Consider the following 20,248-nt stretch of genomic DNA (forward strand, 5'->3'; position numbering starts at 1 on the left):
CAGTCCAGGGCAGCTCACCAGAACTGGGGCTCACAGAGGGTCTGAGCTGAAGGGCTCTGGTCTGATTCTCCCTGGGGAGGATATGAGCACCCAGAAGGCCTTAAAAACCCCTGTCTCACCTTATCCTCAGCACAGGCCTGATTATGTTGATCTGCCTTTCATGGAGAGTCACTGGGGTGCTGAGAGACATTCCTGATCAGGAATGGAGGCAGAGAAGAGACAGAGAATGCCTGAGGACAGTCAGTCAAGGTCACCAGCACACAGTCTGTGCTCAGAGTGGCCCCCAGCACCCCTCTGCCTGGCGGTACCAGGCAGGGTGTGGAGCATTCACACGGGGACCTGTTGTTCTGTAGGAAAATGACTGTCCTGCCAGCATCACAGCAAATATGCCGCAAAGCCAGGACTAGACCCCTGTCTGTCTGTCTCCAAAGACCTTTCCCCATACAGCTTAGGACCTGCCTGTCTCTGTTTGGTTTAATTAAGCAAGCCAAGCGTCTTCTTCCCCGTATGCTTTTCTGGGAGGAGAGCCAGGCTGTGTCTAATGACGCAGAGCATTTTCCATGTTGCTGTTTCTACGGAGCTGATGTAGCTGGTTTTCACATTCATCACATATCTTCCTAGTTAAACACCAGCGCCCCCATCCATTCAGTTCAGTTCAGTTCAGTGGCTCAGTGGTGTCCGACTCTTTGCGACCCCATGAATCGCAGCATGCCAGGCCTCCCTGTCCATCACCAACTCCCGGAGTTCACTCAGACTCACGTCCATCTAGTCAGTGATGCCATCCAGCCATCTCATCCTCTGTCGTCCCCTTCTCCTCCTGCCCTCAATCCCTCCCAGCATCAGAGCCTTTTCCAATGAGTCAACTCTTCTCATGAGGTGGCCAAAGTGCTGGAGTTTCAGCTTTAGCATCATTCCTTCCAAAGAACTCCCAGAGCTGATCTCCTTCAGAATGGACTGGTTGGATCTCCTGGCAGTCCAAGGGACTCTCAAGAGTCTTCTCCAACACTACAGTTCAAAAGCGTCAATTCTTTGGTGCTCAGCCTTCTTCACAGTCCAACTCTCACATCCATACATGACCACTGGAAAAACCATAGCCTTGACTAGACGGACCTTTGTTGGCAAAGTAATGTCTCTGCTTTTGAATATGCTATCTAGGTTGGTCATAACTTTTCTTCCAAGGAGTAAGCGTCTTTTAATTTTATGGCTGCAGTCACCATCTGCAGTGATTTTGGAGCCCCCCAAAATAAAGTCTGACACTGTTTCCACTGTTTCCCTATCTATTTCCCATGAAGTGATGGGACCAGATGCCATGATCTTCGTTTTCTGAATGTTGAGCTTTAAGCCAACTTTTTCACTCTCCACTTTCACTTCCTACAAGACCTTTTAGAACTAACACCCAAAAAGATGTCCTTTTCATTCTAGGGGACTGGAATGCAAAAGTAGGAAGTCAAGAAACACCTGGAGTAACGGGTGAATTTGGCCTTGGGATACAGAATGAAGCAGGGCAAAGACTAATAGAGTTTTGCCAAGAAAATGCACTGGTCATAGCAAACACCCTCTTCCAACAACACAAGAGAAGACTGTACACATGGCCATCACCATGTGTCAACACTGAAATCAGATTGATTATATTCTTTGCAGCCAAAGATGGAGAAGCTCTATACAGTCAACAAAAACAAGACCAGGAGTTGACTGTGGCTCAGATCATGAACTCCTTATTGCCAAATTCAGACTTAAATTGAAGAAAGTAGGGAAAACCACTAGACCATTTAGGTATGACCTAAATCAAATCCCTTATACAGTGGAAGTGAGAAATAGATTTAAGGGCCTAGATCTGATAGATAGAGTGCCTGATGAACTATGGACTGAGGTTCATAACATTGTACACAAGACAGGGATGAAGACCATCCCCATGGAAAAGAAATGCAAAAAAGCAAAATGGCTGTCTGGGGAGGCCTTACAAATAGTGCCCCCATCAACAGCGTCTTAATCAGCAAGGTCCCAAGAGGCACTGGTTGCCACCCACCCCAGCCCCCTCACTGATGGGAAGCCACAGATGGCAGGTCTGTTCCTCGATGCCTGGGCAGATGACGTAAGGGGTGGGTGGCTGCCCCAGGTGTGTTTCCAGCTTCCTCCAGGTCCTGCTCATCACTATTCTTGCCTGGAGAATTCCATAGACAGAGAAGCCTGGCAGGCTACGCTCCATAGGGGTTACAAAGAGTCAGACACGACTGAGCAACTAACAATTTCACTTTTCAGCTGTCACCAGACTTTTAGTCTCCGGATAGAAAGGCTTGTTGGGTCATGGGTGTGGCCTCTATAAAGTCAAGGAGCTTTCAGAGCCAATGGGAAGCCAATGGGTGGGTGTGGAGATGGGGCAGGAGAAGGGTCAGAGTTCAGAGCTCTACTTACTTAACTTGGAGTCTGAGCTTTTATGCTAAATGAAGTAAGCCAGACAGAGAAAAATATATATATTCTCACTTATATGAGGAATCTCAAAAACCTAACTCATAAGATACAGAGAAGGGACTGGGAGTTGCCAGAGGCAGGATGTGGAGGGTGAATGAAATAGAAGGGGGTCAAATGATACAGATTTCCAGCTGTAAAATAGTAAGTCTCGTAAGTCATGGGATGTAATGGACAGCTCAGTGACTACGGTTAATAATACTGTATTGCATATTTGAAAGTTGCTAAGGTAGTAAATCTGAAAAAAAAAATCTCATCACAAGAAAAAAAACAGATACGTGTATGTAGTGATGAGTGTGAACTAGATATGGTAGTGATTGTTTTGCAAAAACCCTGATGCAGGGAAAGATTGACGGCAGGAGAAAGCGGCAGCAGAGGATGAGATGGTTGGATGACATCACTGCCTCAATGGACATGAGTTTGTGCAAACTCTGGGAGATAGCAAAGGACAGGGAAGCCTGGCACACTGTAGTCCATGGGGTCGCAAAGAGTCGGATATGACTGAGCGACTAAACAACGACGATGGTGAAGCATTATGTTGTACACCTGAAAGCGATGTAAAGTTTTATGTCAATTATGTCTCCATTTTTAAGAAAGAAAAAAAATTTGTCTGGGTACATGAGGTCTTCAGTGCCGACTCCACACCCAGATAGAAACACCCACCACCTGGACTGGTGCCCAACAGGAGTCGGCAGGCTTTCAGAGTCAGAACTTGAGGCTTTGTGGGCACTTGGCCAGTGTCATGGCTGCCCCACTGTGCCGTAGAATAAAAGCTTCCGTAGACGACATGTCGCTGAGTGAGCGAGCTGGGCTTCAGTACAACCACACTTGCAGAAACAGGTGGTGGCTGGCTTTGAACTGTGGGCCACTGAGGCTAGAGGTGGTGGTCAAGGTCACAGCTAAAGATCAGCAGCCTCTAGCTGGTGTTTAAAGCCAGGGGCCATTGAGGTGCCCAGGCAGGGATGCAAAGAATGGTTCTCAGGATGGAGACCTGCTTCTAGCCTTCAGGGGTAAGTGGGGGCTGGCGGGGGTTGGCAGAGAGGATGGCCACGACATGGCGCCAGTGGTCAGAGAGGTGCGGCAGAGCGTGTGTGTGTTGAGGAAGCGCCCAGCCGGGGTGCTGAGTTAGGGAGGATGAACACCCTGGCTTTCAGCATCTCTGACACATCCACTGGGTGGTGCAGATTGAACTGTGGCCCCCAAAAGGACTTACCCCAAGCCCCTGTGCTGTTGTTGCTGTTCAGCAGCTAAGTCGTGTCTGACTCTTTGCAACCCCAGAGACTGCAGCACCCTGGGCTTCCTTGTCCTTCACCGTTTCCTGGAGTCAGCACAAACTCAAGTCCCTGTGAGTGTGCCCTTAGCTAGAAATAGGGTCTTTGCACATACGCTTAAGTTGCAACGAGGCCACACTTGCTTAGGGTGAGTGGCTGCTAATCCAATGACTAGTGGCTGTACATAAAGGGGGAGATGTGGACAGACTCAGAGAAGGAAGCCGCCATGTGGTCATGAGGCTGCCGCAAGCCGAGACTGCTGGCAACCACCAGGGGCTGGAAGAGGCAAGGAAGTACCCACCCGTGGAGCCTTCAAGGGGGCGGGCATGGGAGATTTTGATCTTCTGCCCTTCCGAACTACTAGGGGACGCATTTCAGCTGCTTGAAGCCATCCAGGTAACCTGTTATAGAAATCGCAGGAGAATAATCCAGGGACAGCCTGAGAAGCTCTTTCTGACAGTTTTCCAAGTGGTGCTGATGCTGGCGGCCTCGGGAGCCCTGGCCTTTGGAGCATCATTGCTTTATGTAACTGCAGACGCCCATCTGCAGGCTCCAGGAGAACACAGGAGTTTCCCAGATATCACAAGAGCCACCTGGCCTGATACTAGGACCAGGGGTGTGTGAAAAGGAAAAGTGAGTGAAAGTGTCAGCCGCTCAGTGGCATCCAACTCTTTGTGACCCCATGGACTATAGCCCGCTGGGCTCCTCTGTCCATGAGATTCTCCAGGCAAGAATACTAGAGTGGGTTGCCATGCCCTTCTCCAGGGGATCTTCCTGATCCAGGGATTGAACCCAGGTCTCCTACATTGTAGGCAGATTCTTTACTGCCTGAGCCACCAAGGAAGCAAGAGCGTATAGAGTCAGAGAAACACAGACTGGGGCTCAGGACAGGCCCAGTATGTGCACAGCAGTGGGAAGGAGAAGGCAGGAGTTTTTGCTTTTCTGACCCCCAACCTCTGACCTCTCACCTCACAAAGGACATCATACGCTTCAAACAAGGGAGCCCCATTGCAATGGGGCTTGGTCAGGAAGGATGGCCAGTCTGCAGCTTTCAACCATCACTCAGGTTAGAAGGTAAAAACTGGTCCCCCAAACCCCATGGGCAAGAAGTGGGGGGACCGTGGGATGGCTCACGGACCCCTCTGCCCAGAGAGTGGGGACATTTGGCAGCCTTCTTCACAATAGGGTGGCAACCTCCCCACCACAACCCATATTCCCAAACCCTCCTATCTCTGGTGGCCCAGAGAGGAGCCCTCCTGGTCCATCTTCTCCACTCAGTTCTTGGTCCTATTAAGACTTCTTTTTCCAAACCATGAAAAGCTGACATCGTATCCTTGCAGCTACATGACTTCTTGATTTTGTGTTTTAAACAATGCTTTTGAAATAGCAAGGTGGATTTGCATTTCATTTATATACTTATAATTTTTTTATCCAGAAAAATGCATCAACATTTTGTTCAGCTTTGGGGGTTTTTAAGTGAGAGCAGTGATGAGCTTGGGCAGGATGAACAGGCAGGCGATGAGAGGTGGGCAGGGTGGTCCTGCCACAGGGACAGTGGTTCCCGGGGGACAGGGAGCTGTGGGCGAGCTGACAATTTACCTGAGCCATCTGCACATCAAAGTATTCTGTCAGCAGACTGGGGGGTTTCTGGGTCACCGTTCATGTCCTTGGCTGGAAACCAGCCTGGTCGTCATTATGGGAGACAGCAGGGACGACCTGCTGGGAGCCAGTGATCACATGAAGGGCTGCATGCAGAAGCTCTTGAGGAACTCAAGGGCCAGGACTTCTTGACCGCAGGACTGCCCAGAGCAGAGGCACTGGTCCTGGGGCCTGGCCGGCGGACGGGAAGAACATCCCTGGAATACCGTGCCTTACGGCCATCTCTCACCCCTCCTCATTCTCCCAGTCACCACCCCGCAACCCCTCTCCCTGGAGCCTCATGATGCTGGAAGAAGGTTCCATGAGCAGGGTCAGTGGGGAGAATAAAGACCGCCTCTCTCACTTTCATGTCAGCTCACAAATTTCCTAACAAGGAGGGTCCTTTGTATATTGAAAATCCTTGGACTGCAAGGAGACCCAACCAGTCAATCCCAGAGGAAATAAGCCCAAGTATTCGCTGGAATGATTGATGATGAAGCTGAAACTCCAATATTTTAGCCACCTGATGTGAAGAACTTGACTCACTGGAAAAGACCCTGAGGCTGGGAAAGATTGAAGGCGGGAGGAGGAGCGACAGAGGATGAGATGGTTTGATAGCATCACTGACTCGATGGACATGAGCTTGAGCAAACTCTCAGGGAGAGGGACAAACTCTCAAGGACAGGGAAGCCTGGCAGTCCATGGGGTTGCAGTCAGACATGACTTAGCGACTGAACAATAACAACAATATATACTTATATATAAATTATACACACACACACACACATACACACACACACACACACACACACACATATATATATATATCTGAATCACTTTGCTGTATACCTGAAGCTAATGTAACACTGTAAATCAACTAATAAATAAACACCCATGTAAGTGTATTTCTAGAAAGATGCACAAGTGTCTGAGGGACTGCCCTGAGGGAGCTTGAGTCATTTTTCATCCTTTATTGTATGTGGTGGACTTCTCTTGTTTTTGTGCATTACTTTTTTAGCTGTTAAAAGAAAATGAAATTAATTAATTCTTTAAAAAGCTTTCCAGGGATGTGTTTTGGATAAAGAAAAGAAACTAAAATGCATTTACGCTGTACCACTTACATAAAAGAACACATATAAAAAGAAAACTACATTGCTATTTCTATATAGCTGTTGTTCAGTTGCTAGCTCATGTTTTACTCTTTGAAACCCCATGGACTGCAGCTCATCAGTCTTCCCTGTCCTTCACTATCTCCTGGAGTTTGCTGAAATTCATGTCCTTTCAGTCGGTGATGTTATTTAACCATCTCATCCTCTGTCTCCCCGTTCTCCTCCTGCCCTCAATCTTTCCCAGCATCATGTAAATAAATACAGAGGGACATGGCTGAAGGAAGCCTCCCTACCAGTGGGCACTTCTGAGAAGAGGCAGGATGCAAAGAGATTATTTTCACATGTAAAAAAAACTTACCTTTGAGATACAATGTGAAAAATTAAAGTGCGTCAGATGAAGGAAGTACACACCCACTTTGATAAAAATGAGTAACATTAAAAATACTGGTATCATAGTATCATTTCCTAATTTATACACACTTAAGTTTATCCCAATAGAACACTGTTGTACCATAAGACTGTTTATTTCACAAGTGATTTTTAATTCTGTAGCCACAGTTTTACATGACCACATCTTGTTATACTTTTTAAACTTTAGATACAGAGTTTGTTAGAAGGTAAAGGGAAAGACACATTCTTTCTGCTGAACAAATATATCCCGTCTAACTTAAAGATGATTAACCTTTTGGATATCAAGAATTGAAATGGGTGGGGTCACCTTTATTTGTAGGTCCCCAAATAGCCCTGAGGTCTAAATAGGAAAATATCTTTTATAAACCGTAACAAAACTCTCACCTCAAAATAAAACGCTATGAAATTTACACAATTATATCCTTATTCAACATTTTTACAATATCCAGAAACCTACCAGATTTTTAGAAATGACAATGAAAGTAGTTTTACATTCAGAAAACAAAGCTTATACCAACATGACATAACCTGAAACCTGGCCCCTGTGCAGAGTGCACGCAATTCTTCACCACCCTTGTTAAAGACACCCAGCGTGTGCCAGGCAGAACGAGGGTTTGAATGAAAAGGATTCCAATGAGATTTGCCTTGCCTGTTTCAATGGGCTCTGTTACTCAAATTCCCTGGGATGTCCTAAAGGTTCACAGGGTTACTGGTAACACTGCCAGGTTTCTAGCATCCTTTTCTAGTTTTCATCCAGTTTTGAAAGAGCTATGCGGTTCCAAACCAGCTTCCAGAACGTCTGCTCAGAAACTGGTGTTAAAGTGCTTCAATGCGACCTCCCAAAAATCTGATAAAGCATCAGCACAGGCCACTGCTGGGCCTGCCTGGGTTCATTTAGTTTCTCATCCACATTTTCTTCAAGAGTAGGAGAAAAATGTCCCATTATCATGAAGTGATTCTCTCAAAAACCAAACAGCATGAGCAATGATCAGTTAGCGCATCTCAACACTTGGACAGACTCGGGAAATTCTCAGAGCCTCCGCAGGGTACAGTTCTGCTTCTCAGGTCAGCCTGATACCGAACCATCTGTGACCCCGGGCTTCATGCCTGGTGGAGTTCCCCCCAAGAATCCCCTCTGGATTCTGCCACTCCGTGCCAGGGACGCAGCCAACAGCAGAGAGGACCCAGGCCTGGCTACACAACCTTGTCCAGGAGCCGCCCAGGCCAACACCACCGTCCAACAAGGACACCTGGGTGATGACACACTGGTTGTGTTCTGTGCCACACTGGAAACACTTGAGGGATCCCGGTAGGGGGTCTTGGGCTGTCTCATCCTCAAATACACTAGGTCATAGCTGACATTCCCTGGGAGCTATAGTGGCAGTCCCCTTCGTGAGCACAAAACCCGAACTCCTTCCAGTGTGTGTGTGTATGTGCGCGCGTGCACTCACATCACATCACACGCCTCCACTTGCAGCTGAGAGCCGTCAGACCACTGCAGGGCTTGCCTTTCACAAGAGCCTTATTTCAGGCTGGGTCAGGGGAAGGAGAGATTGAACAGCAGCCATCTCATTCAACTGAGTTCCTCAAAAATGAGCTAAATCAAACCAAGTTGTGGTGGTTTTGGGAGATGGGGCGATTTTGTTTTTCTATTTCTTAAAAAAAAAAAAAATTTCCAGTGGACTTTTTCTTAGCTGCTGATTTTAAGTGTTAATGAAGACACACGAATTCAAGGGCACATCCCTGAGCCGCTAACACAAGAGTTGCCCAGAGGTTTGAAACAAATTCTCCAAGCTGGAGCAGGCAGCGCAACCAGGGTTTCAGGAAGAGCTGTTTTGTTGCAAGTTTTTTATAGCAACAGCCTCCCCACCACCGCCAGCACACCATGGTCACAATTATGTATCAATTTATGTATCAATGCCAGTTGTCCAGGTGAATGGGACTTTGTTGTTTAATAGCTCCTGATGGATCATCTCGCTTTCCTTCGCAAGAAGACATGGTCCCCCAGGCCTGACTGAAAGGGGCTCGGTGTGAGCCTGCTGCCCAGAACAGCAAGGACCAGACACACAGACCAGAGTCATGAGGGGTCCCATGAGCCGAGCACTCATAGCCAAGGGCAGAATCCAAACAGTTCTCCATGGGGCTCATGAGCGTGGGTGGCATGTTAGAATGTCCCCAAATACTTAAAAAGTGCCAGCATTTCATTTGACAAAAGACAGTTGCAACGAGAAGCTTACAATAGTTCCTGATCAATCTCAGCACTGCAGGGAATACCTGCATCGTATTGGATATCAGGACAGAAGATGAAATAGCAAAGGGTCCCAGGTGAGCCTGGGACTAGGGCTCATTTCGCAGAGCAAGCTGGGACGAAGGATGCAGAGATGGTCTTCTGTCTTAATGTAGTGTGGGTCAGGGGGGAAAACTGTGCCCCTGCCAGAGGCTGTAGGTCACAGATCAGCCCTTCTTCTTAGTCTTGGCTCTTCATCCATCCCTCAGGAGTGCATCTCTTCATAATAATTGGGTACCTGTGACTCTTCCTGGAGACCGCACACTCTGCATCCAATTCAGGACGTGGTCTGGCCCCACCTCGTGGGATTCAGTTTCAGAGTCTCATCTCCACTCAGTGGACCTTCCAGAGACCTAGCTGGCCACTGACGGAAGTGGGCAGAGGCAGCTTGGACTGGCCTGCCCCCTCCCCGCACCCACAAATCCCACTTTCCAAGTGACATCACAAACTCGACCCTCCACCGCAGAAGGAGCGAGTCGCAGGAGGGCCGGAAGTTGAGATGACGACCTAGTGCAATTTCCAAGCCTATTTCTGAGGCTTCTGGTGCCGCCAGGAGCCCGTGGGGAGGCGCAGCAGAAAAAAGTCACAAAGGTTCATAATGTTGTGCATTGCATTCCTCGGGTGTAGCCAAAGACATGGAAGGTCTCTGAACACCGCGGTCATTCCAGCTTTTCCCTCCCCTCTCCCAGCAGTGAGCCTGGCACGGGGCTGACTGTAGAACATGTGATTCACGGGAGCAGAGGGAAAAAACCGTCCTCACACCACACACGCAGGTATCAGACGGGGAGGAACCAGTTCTAGAGGTAAAATCGATGGGCGGCCCATCTGTGTTGTCACAGCCACCTCTTCGTACACAGAGGTTGAGTTTTTTTTTTTTTTTTTCTAAATACAAGGGTTCGCTTCCACGAGAGGCAACTGAGAGGCCCTGTGAAGTGATTTCACGTCCACTCCAAAGCCATTTCAGCCACCAAAGTCCCGAGTTTCTAAGAATCAAGAAGTCTCAATGGGAGGGGTGATTCCCAGGCATCGCCCTGGGGAAAAAGCAGCACTGACATTATCTTAGAAATATTTCTTCTGTCTAGTGTGATAACAACTCACTCAGATGCTAAAAAGTATTAAAACATACTTCACCTTTCCTCCTAACTCTATTTATATATAAATCCCTGAGAAGGTACCTGTCAAGTTGAAATTCACTATTTACAGTTAATAAACATCAGGAGTGCAAAGGAGACACCGGATCCTCCTTGTTCTGTGCAGCAGGGCGGTGCTCTGATCTGTCAGGTGAAGCTGCAAGTCGCTTCTGACTCTTCGCGACTCCATGGACTATACAGTCCATGGAATTCACCAGGCCAGAATACTGGAGTGAATAGCCATTCCCTTCTCCAGGGGAATCGTCCCAACCCAGGGATCGAACCCAGGCCTCCCTCATTGCGGGCGGATTCCTTACCAGCTGAGCCACCAGGGAAGCCCCATCTGTCAGGAGAGCAAGCTAAATCTCCCTCCCTAAATGGCAGAAAGGTGGTGCGTGGGGCGGAATTCTGCACAAAAGCAGCAGGTGAAATCTGCGGTCCATTCACTCTTGAGTGTCTGGAGGGCACGATGCGGCAAGTCATCAGGGACACTGTCGATCTCCCACGACTCCACCACTTTCTGCTCTTTTTAGACCTCTGAGTAGTGGCGCCAGGGACGATCAAGGCATTTTAGCGAAATCTGGAGCAGAAGATAGGCAGAAAACAGAAAGAATAAGGAGGCAAAAGGGCCAGCAGGGAACTTACATGGTGACAGAGCTGGGGGGGTGCACTGCCCGTCGGTGCCCCCGTCCCTGATCGACACTGGAGGAGAGGGAGGGGTGAGCCCTTGGGGAGGAAAGTGCAGCCAACCATTCAAAGCAACCAAAACATATCAACACAAAACATGGTCTTACTGGCCCATCAGGGAGACAAGCCGTGTTTCTCTCCACCTCGGGGGCCAGCAGTCATCTCATCCAAAGGCACTTGGCCAAACCAAACTCTTAGGCTCAAGGGTGACCCACAGCCAACCACATCAGTGATGTTCAAAGCGGGTCCAGACCTCTGGGCCATTCTTCTTGGGCCCTTCTGGAACTAGGGAGGAATCCACTAAAATCTGACTTTAAAAGATGATTATCGTCACATCTGCCTCCCATTAGCCTGGGTGCAGCCTGATGGTCTGTTCATCGAGGGTTTTGGAGAGATGAGTGTAAAATGCTCAGTGTCTGATAGTGGGGGGTGGGGGCAGGAGGAGGGACAGCCAGTGCCATGCCGCCCAAATCACGAGATGGATGGGCACTCGTCACCACATGGCCAGGGAGCACAATTTCCCCTGTGAATCCAGAGACAGAATAAATGGCTTCCCACTGGTCTGCAATATTTTAAATCTATGGCTTATACGCAGGATAATATTTAAATAAAGTGCTGTTGGTAGTGCATGTGTGAAAGATACTCTGCAACCCAGAGAGCCAGAGATTCATTAGCATTTCTCAGCTTTTTGGAGATACAAGTATGGACAGAAAACTCCCACGGAGCGCTCAGGGCCTGGGGCATACCACACCCATGTGCTGCCAAAGTTCCCGAATCTTGGCAAGTCTACAAAGCCTGCATGAGGAGGAACTGAACATCAGGGGCTTTCATCAAAGGAAAAATAAAATTCCACACCAGGTATCTGTCAGAATTGAGTCGGGAGGAGGAAGCAACCCAGCTCACTCCAGGAGAATTTGCCAAAAACATGTTTGCTTAACATTCAGCTCTAATCCCTATTTCTCAAAAAATGTATGGCCCACCTGTCAGTAGTTTGCAGAACTCTACACTTTTAGCGTCTCTTTTTACATCTTAAGGATATTTTAATTCAATTGTCTAAGAGCACATAACTTAATTTTGTACTTCTAGTAATAATTTATTAGAGTTGCCCCCATTTTCTCAAACACTTTTTTTCTATTTTTGAGTATGTTCAAGACTTTATATGCAGATTATCTAAAACCCCTTGCTTAAAATGAGCTGAGTTCTAGCAATACATACACTCTTCTACACAGTCTCATACTTTGACAATTGGGCTTTCTTCATTTTTACCACTGGATGGAAAAGAGAGCTTCAGAAATTAAAGGTAATTTGACTCCTCTGTCTTACTTGATTATTTTGCCATAAAGCAAATGGCTTTATCCAATAGAAATCTTCCACATCACTTAATCCAAATAAGGACGTGTGGTGCTTTTGAGCACCCCCAAGGAGATGGAAAGGCAAAGCCCCCCAATAAAAAAAGCAAGAGGGGGCCGACAGGAGGAGAATGCCACAAATTCTATGTGAAACAGAATAGAGATAGCACAAATAATTATTGCTAGAAACAGTATTTTAAACAAAGGGTCTTCAGACAAATGCATTAAGACCGTCATAAATATTTACAAACAGCCCTGTCACTGGTCAAGTGCTGTAAGTCTGATCATAACTGAAAAATACAAAACTATACAGAAAATGTCCTTTGGATAAACTGGTCTTAAATTTTTCTGCACTGAGGTTCTAAGGGGGGCTTCTCTGCTGGCTCAGTGGTCGAGTTTTAGGTAGAATGCCCACTACGAATACTGATTGCTGGGGGAACTGGTTTCAGGCGATTCAATTAGGGCTTGGCCCAGTTCACTCTTGAGTGCAGCCTGAACAAACAGGAACGTTTTCTGGGCCGCGAAGGGAGCCTGTGCACCCTGGGAGGTGTTGTGCGTAAAACGCAAGGGCGGGGCGGGGTCGCACACTTCCAGGGAGGACCGCACCCAGCGCCCCGACGCCTTCCCCAGGGCTCCCGGCAGTTTCGCATGCCCGGCCGGCGGGCTCTGCGTCCTGCCTCGCCCCCGCGCGCCGGACACACCCCCCTCACGTCCTTTTTCTCCAGGACGACGTCCGCTTTTCCTTCTGCGCGGCGGCCAGCCGCTGCTTCTCCGCCTCCTCCGCCTTCCGCTTCTCCTCCTTGGCCTCCTTGTACCGCCACTTGGGCAGCTGCAGGTGGCTGCTGTCCTTGGTGCTGCCCCGGGCCGCCCGCTCGGGCTGGAAGGTGGGCGCGGGCGCCTTGCTGACACGCACCTTGGGGATGGTCATGCCGGGCCGCACGCTGCTCCGCCGCAACAGCTGCAGGGGCAGGAGGCTGGCCCTCCGGGGGGCGGCCGGCGGCTGCGAAGACGCGAGGCCGGCTCTGGGGGCCTCCTCTTTGGAGACCCCCACAGCCTGGGAAGTCTGGGATTGTGGCTCGGGGCCCTCCCCCTTGTCCCTTTCCTGGGCTTTTGTGTCCGGATCCCCTCGCGATGCCAGGATCTCCTGCACAGCCAGCCGCCTTTTGCCCACACAGGGGGGGCTCTCGGGGCACACGGTCTGGCAGACGATGGCCACGGCGGGGCTGTAGAGGCTCGTGGTCATCTTGACCATGTGGTCCAGGGCCCCCCCATCCTCCAGGCCTTGGCGCGAGCGGGAGGTCAGCGTGGACCGCACAAAATCCGTGAGTTTTTGCAAGCAGCTCTTGGATCCCGCGGGCTTTTGACCCGCTTCCAGGGCCAGTGGCAGCTCTGGCTTGTACTTTTCCCCAAACTGCTCCGGGCAGGGTCGCTCCAGTAGCCTCTGGATGAGCCGAACCGCTTCAAACCGTCCGGTGTAGGTAGCCCACTCCTGGGAGGACATCCCCCGGCGGGAGTCCCTGGCGTGGACATCCGCCCCTGAAAACCAGAAAGAGAAAATAGGAATGGGTGGGTGCAAGCAGGCCTTTTCCTTTCCACAGACAGAAAACAAAAGACACAGAAGATGGAGACAACTGCCTCTGCCTTGGAGCTGGGCCACCTGATGAACCCACACCTGACTGTCACCTCCGGCATTTACTATTATAACACAACCCACCTTTAAGTGCCCGACTTCATGGTTTGTGCTGTGCTTAGTCACTCAGTTGTGTCTGACTCTCTGTGACTCCATGGACCATAGTCTGCCAGCCTCCTCTGTCCATGGGATCCTCCAGGCAAGAATACTGGGGTGGCTTGTCATTCCCTTCTCCAGGGGATCTTCCCAAGCCAGGGACAAACCTGGGTCTTCTGCCTCGGCATGCGGGTTCTTTACCACTAGCACCACTTGAAAAGCCCCTCTTTCCTATAAAGAAAACTGCCTAAACTCAGCACCTAAATTGTGGAATTTTTTTTTTCATATAGAAATAAGACTTCAAGGCTTTCTAGCAATGGAGAGACAGGTGGTTTGTAACACCTGGTGGATGCTACTAGAATGTTCTAAAAATACCACCAGTAACTGTCACTGGCAAAGCATTTGCTGTCCTATTTATCTATCAACTCTCCTTTTCCTCCAAGATCTCACTCCTGGAGGTTATGATTCTTATTTTTGCAGGAAGTGTGTGTTTGTTCACTTTGGGTGCTTCAGGTTAGCTGGTCACGGGTCTGTCGTCTTTACCAGACTATGGGCTTCCAGGACAGAGGCACATCTTAGTTGTTTTTGCTTTCTGAACACATATCATTCTGATTGGTGGGAGGCATGCATTTAATAACGTCTGTTACAATGGATGCCAGTCATGGTCGCTGAGGGCACTGCCTGAGTCCTCAAAGCTGATAAGAGAGAAGCGTCCAGACCTGGGTCCTGACCCACAATAGTCTGCGCTTCCCCCTACCCTGCAGGGAGGCCTCCTCCTCTGTGAACTTGCTGTGTCGACACAGCCCAGGTCTAGTGCTCAGGGATTTAATCCCACCGTAATCTAAGTGTACTGTGAAAGTGTTTTGTACATGCAATCAGCATCCACAATCACTTGACTTTAGGTCAAAGAGATTAGCACCCAAAATGTGGGTGAGCCTCCTTCAACTAGCTGAAGAACTTAGAACAAAAGCTGACGTTTTCAGGAGAAGAAAGAATTCAGCCTCAAGACTGTAGCATCCACTCCTGCCCAAGTCTCCAGGATCCTGGCATGTCCTGCAGATTCCAGGCTTACCAATGCCAATTTCCCTAAAACTTGTTGCTGTTCAGTTGCTCAGTCGTGTCCAACACTTTGCAACTCTATGGACTGTAGCATGCCAGGCTTCCCCATCCTTCACTGTCTCCCAAAGTTTGCCCAAAGGCATGTCCATTGAGTCGGTGACACCATCCAACCATCTCATCCTCTGTCATCCCCTTCTCCACCCGCCTTCAATCTTTCCCAGCATCAGGGTCTTTTCCAATGAGTTAGCTCTTCACATCAGGTGGCCAAAGGATTCAAGCTTCAGCTTCAGCATCAGTCCTTCCAATAAATATTCAGGGTTGATTTCTTTTAGGATTGATGGGTTTGATCTCCTTGTAGTCCAAGGGGCTCTCAAGAGTCTTCTCTAGAACCACAGTTCCAAAGCATCAATTCTTCGGAGCTCAGCCTTCTTTATGGTCCAACTCTCACATCCATACATGACTACTGGGAAAAAAAAAACCTCCCTAAAATAATTCTCTTATTATATATTTCCCACCCATTCTGTCTTTCTGGAGAAATCTGCCTCCTACATCTCCCTTACACAAGTCACTTCGTTCACAAATCTCCCCATATCACCAACTGCCCCTCCTAATACTGCAAAGTTAATCTTCAATTCAACTTGACAAAATGTTTGTAAATTTCAGTAAAAGAGAAATTAATAAGGAATTGCTGTTCAGTTAATCTTGGTCCAATCTCAGCCATATATTAAAAATCATTCAAGATTTCAAGTCCCCTTAGTCATATTTCCACTGGCAAAACAGTGTGGGGAAATAGGGCAGTTATCTAGCCTGCAAGCTCTGCAGAGACCAGTCTTGGAAGAGGCTTCTGCATGTACATCCCACATAGACTGGAGTGTCCGACACTCGAAGGCTGGTGAATAAGCACTGAATAGAGGAGGAGGGGTCTCAGTGGCTCCCTTGCCCTGCAGCCCCCATGGCCCATGGCCTAGGCAGACCCAACTCACCTGAGTTCGCCCAGTAACACTCTTAATTCTGTGACACATTAAAGAATCACCATATTAGAAGAGTGGTAATTATTTGAAACTGGAAATCAGGATGGAACTCATTAGCTAGAGTACAATTTATAAACTGACTCAAATGAAAAGGGGGCAGTAAAAATGTCATTGCAAAAAATAGATGACACATTAAGCCTTAATTAATTGCATGTCACTTGAAAAGGAGCAAACTGCAAAATTAAAATCTTAATGAACACTGCCTGAAAGAGACATTTTTCAAATGCTAATGGAAAACTAAAGGAACAGCTGTCAAAAGTTGAGTGTGCCTCTTCCTCTCCAAAATCATCTTGGAAAGTACAAACACTCGAAAGAACAAAGGCCATTCTGACTGTAGTGCCGCCCAAGAGTCTTGAATACTGCTACAAATGAGGGATTCACTTCCTTAAGAAATCACTGTGATTCAGGGTAATATTAAAGGCCTGGACACAGTCATTAAATCATGACAGACAAGTACTGACGATTAGCATTTTATGCATATACCTCTCAGAGAGTATGGAGCAGCTCTGAAAGGCCAGTGTACCAGTCTCCTGCCCAGGAGACTCTTGGTATCCTCACCCTCACCCCCACCCCCGTTGGTTCACCCAGGGCTTCAGCAGTGTAGACGAGAGCTGAGCTCCTGACAGTCAGTTCATTTGCTACCAAGTTGGGTGCTGTGAGTTGTCTGTACGGGATCCTCTATTTTATTCAAGGCAGCAACTACTCAGTTCTAGGCAGTCCACCATCACTGGTCTAACCCCGAGTTTCAAAACCTAAGAACTATTTGAACTGTGGTGTTTGAGAAGACTGAGAGTCCCTTGGACTGCAAGGAGATCAAACCAGTCCTTCCTAAAGGAAATCAGTCCTGGGTGTTCATTGGAAAGACTGATGCTGAAGCTGAAACTCCAATCCTTTGGCCACCTGATGCGAAGAGCCAACTCACTGGAAAAGACCCTGATGCTGGGAAAGACTGAAGGCAGATGAAGGGGATGACAGGATGAGACGGCTGGATGGCATCACTGACTCAACGGACATGAGTCTGAGCGATCTCTGGGAGGTGGTGAAGGACAGGGAAACCTGGCATGCTGCAGTCCATGGGGTCACAAAGAGTCGGACGCGACTGAGCACCTGAACAACACTGACATTTGGGCCAGATGACTATATGTGGAGGAGGCTCTCCTGTGCATCACTGCAGGACTTTAAACAGCATCCCTGGTTTCTGCCCACTAGATGCCACTAGCACTCCACCAGTTGTGACAGCCATAAATGTCCCCCGAGGAACCACACACATCCCCACCCCACTGAGGATCAGAGTTCTAACCTCTCTGACCTGTGATCTTGTCTTCCATTTTCCCAGCCTCCCTTATAACTGGTCAGGGAGCCCCAAAGAGAAGGCCATTGCATCCCTGATCAAAGGGACCCCTGGGACTTCCTTGGTGGTCCAGTGGCTAAGAATCCGCCTGCCAATGCAGGAGTCACACAGGTTCAATCCCCGGTCTGGGAACTAAGATCTCACACAGAGGGACAACTACACCCTGGGCACCTCAACTAGAGGGTAGCCCTTAGAGCTACAACTACTGACACCCACGTGCTCCAGAGCCCACACTCTGCAGCAAGAGAAGCCCCAGCGATGAGAAGCCCACACACCTCAACTAGACGGTAGCCCCCACTTGCTACAAACAGAGCAAGCCCACACAGAGCAACAAAGACCCAGTACAGCCATAAATAAACAAAGTGATTAAGTTTAGAAAAGGGGGCCACGTTATCAGTGATGCTGCTTCCTGTCCGTGACACGGATCTGAGGCTGGCACTCCGGTGAGCATCCCAGCTCTTCATGAGGTGACCAGTGAACAGGGAGGGGCGGGGGGTGGAGGTGTGGAGAGTGTGGGGGCAATGCTGGGTCAAGAAAAGGATAGAGGAAGAAACCTGGATCTGTGATGTTCTCAGGGAGTCAGGGCCAGCTGTATTGGGTGACTTCTAGTGAGCTGAGACAAACAGATGCTTGCTTTATTTAATCAACAGTCAAGTCGGGGTTTCTGTTACTGGAAGAGGCAAACCTCCTAAAAGGGACTAAAGGAAGACAATCTACCTTCTGTTGCTCATTCTTAGGACCCTTTGCCCCAAGAGTCAAGGCCGGGTCCATGGGACCAGCAGGAGGTAGGCAGAGCCCAGGATGCATCACTTCCTTTCCTATGTCTCCGTAAGCCCCCAACCCCACGTGATGTGCTAACACACTTCAGTCATGTCTGATGTGTAACCGCATGGACTGTAGACTGTGCAACCCCATGGACTGTTCACAGGTTCCTCTCGCCATAGGATTCTCCAGGCAAGAATACAAGAGAGGGTTGCACTCCCTCCTTCAGAGGATCTTCCCCACCCAGGGTTTGAACCTGGGTCTCCTGCACTGCAGGCGTATTCTTTACCATCTGAGCCACCCCAGGAAGTCTATCCCCGAGCAACCCACCTTTCAAACGAAGGCCCCACTCCAGTTCTGCCCACCCCCACCCCCATAAGGGGCCTTTCTGCTCATGTTAGACATGAGTGGGTCCCTGCTCCATCCTGGATGGGGGGGGGGGGGGTGGTCATCTTTCCCTCCCCACCTAGACACAGGTGATTACAACACACCCAGAGAGCTTCCCCTTTTGTGGTCAAGGACCGTTAAGTTTCCAGCCTTATCAGAACAAAACAAGATAAAACCACCGGCACAGGCCGGCGCAGGCGCACCGACACCTGAAAGGTGACTCACAGTAACCCTGCGTTCATTATGCCGCATTTGTAATAAATCAGCATTGCGTGTTTGCCCTCCCCCCGCTCCCCAACCCCCTGGGGTTTCACTTGGGCGCTCGTGACTAACCGCCTGCGGGCAAGGAGGAAGTTACACAACCTACAGCTGTCAATCAACCGGTCGTCAACTTACGCAGAACGTAAGGCGGGATTTTCCACCCCGCAAAAGCAACGCTACCGCGTAGAGGGGCGGCGTCTGGTTTCCCTTCTCTCCCTCAGGCGCAAACGTTTGCTTTGCTCAGGAAAACTCTTGCTTCTTACAACTGCTCCGTGTCTCTCAACTGAATTCTTTCTCATCAAGAGGACAGGAACTGAGGGAATTACTGTATTCTGGCAGTGACGGTCCCACAAGATCACTGTGGACCAGCCCTTACAGGCCTCCTCCTGGACCACCTCCAGCCTGTATCTCGGGCACCTGGGGTGTAATCAATACGATATATTCAATATGATATGATATTCTATGTGATATTCAATATGATATGCTATTCAATATGAATATCATATATTCTATATATAATCAATATATCACCTTGGGGTATAATCAATATGATATATTCAATATGATATTCTATGTGATATTCAACATGATATGCTATTCAATATGAATAGGATATATTCAATATATTAATCAACATGATATCTTGGGGTATAATCAATATGATAAATCAGGAGGCAGGGTCATCAGGAAGAGCCCTTAAAGGCAGGGGTCCCACCCCATCCCCAGGCACTTCAATCTGAGAGGTCTCAGCAGCGCTGATTCCCACGTGCCCACCCGGTAACTCACATGGCTTCCTTTTCCAGTCTTCCCAGTCTGGCTTCCTTATCCCTGGCTGGCTTCCTGGGGTGACTTTCCCGAACAAATACTTGCCCCTGGTCTCACTTTCTAGAACAAGTACTTCCGTGTCCTTGTCTCACAGCTGGCTTTCGTGGGTGCCCAGGCTGAGACCATGCCCTCGATGATATAAAATCCCTGATTTTTTTGTCCTTCCTCTGCTTAATAACTTGAAACTATTCCAACTTAATTATGGGAAATCCATGTTTTCCTCTACAAGCAGAAAGAAAACTCTCTGGGGACATCGTATCCTTCGGCTTTCTGGAAACACACAGTCAGGGCTTGCCTACAACAAGGATGAGGATGTGATCAGCAGCGGTAATGCCTCTGCTTGTTAAACGAGCCTCCTCCGCCTTCCCGTCTGTTTTGTTCCCCACACTCACAGGGAAACTCGGAGCTTTTGTTTGCTTGTGTTTGCTCCCCAGGTGCTGCAGCGATGACACACGTCAGGTATGAAAACCAGCTCTCTTAAGCAAGTCTGGGACCTGA

General features: G+C 48.8%; 1 protein-coding gene across 2 annotated transcripts in view; it reads right to left on the minus strand.

The window, feature by feature from the left end:
• Positions 1-6,994: 6,994 nt before the first annotated feature.
• The window catches only part of ANKRD33B (ankyrin repeat domain 33B), a 101,125-nt gene continuing 87,871 nt past the window's right edge, over positions 6,995-20,248 (minus strand). For both annotated transcript variants that reach the window (XM_042233935.2, XM_027980167.3), the window contains one exon: positions 6,995-13,884. In XM_042233935.2, the coding sequence (XP_042089869.1) occupies positions 13,055-13,884 (830 nt within the window). In that variant the 3' untranslated portion in view covers positions 6,995-13,054. The remainder of the gene's footprint in view (positions 13,885-20,248) is intronic.

Source organism: Ovis aries, chromosome 16 (assembly GCF_016772045.2).
Source record: "Ovis aries strain OAR_USU_Benz2616 breed Rambouillet chromosome 16, ARS-UI_Ramb_v3.0, whole genome shotgun sequence".
In the NCBI taxonomy this organism is placed as follows: domain Eukaryota; kingdom Metazoa; phylum Chordata; class Mammalia; order Artiodactyla; family Bovidae; genus Ovis; species Ovis aries.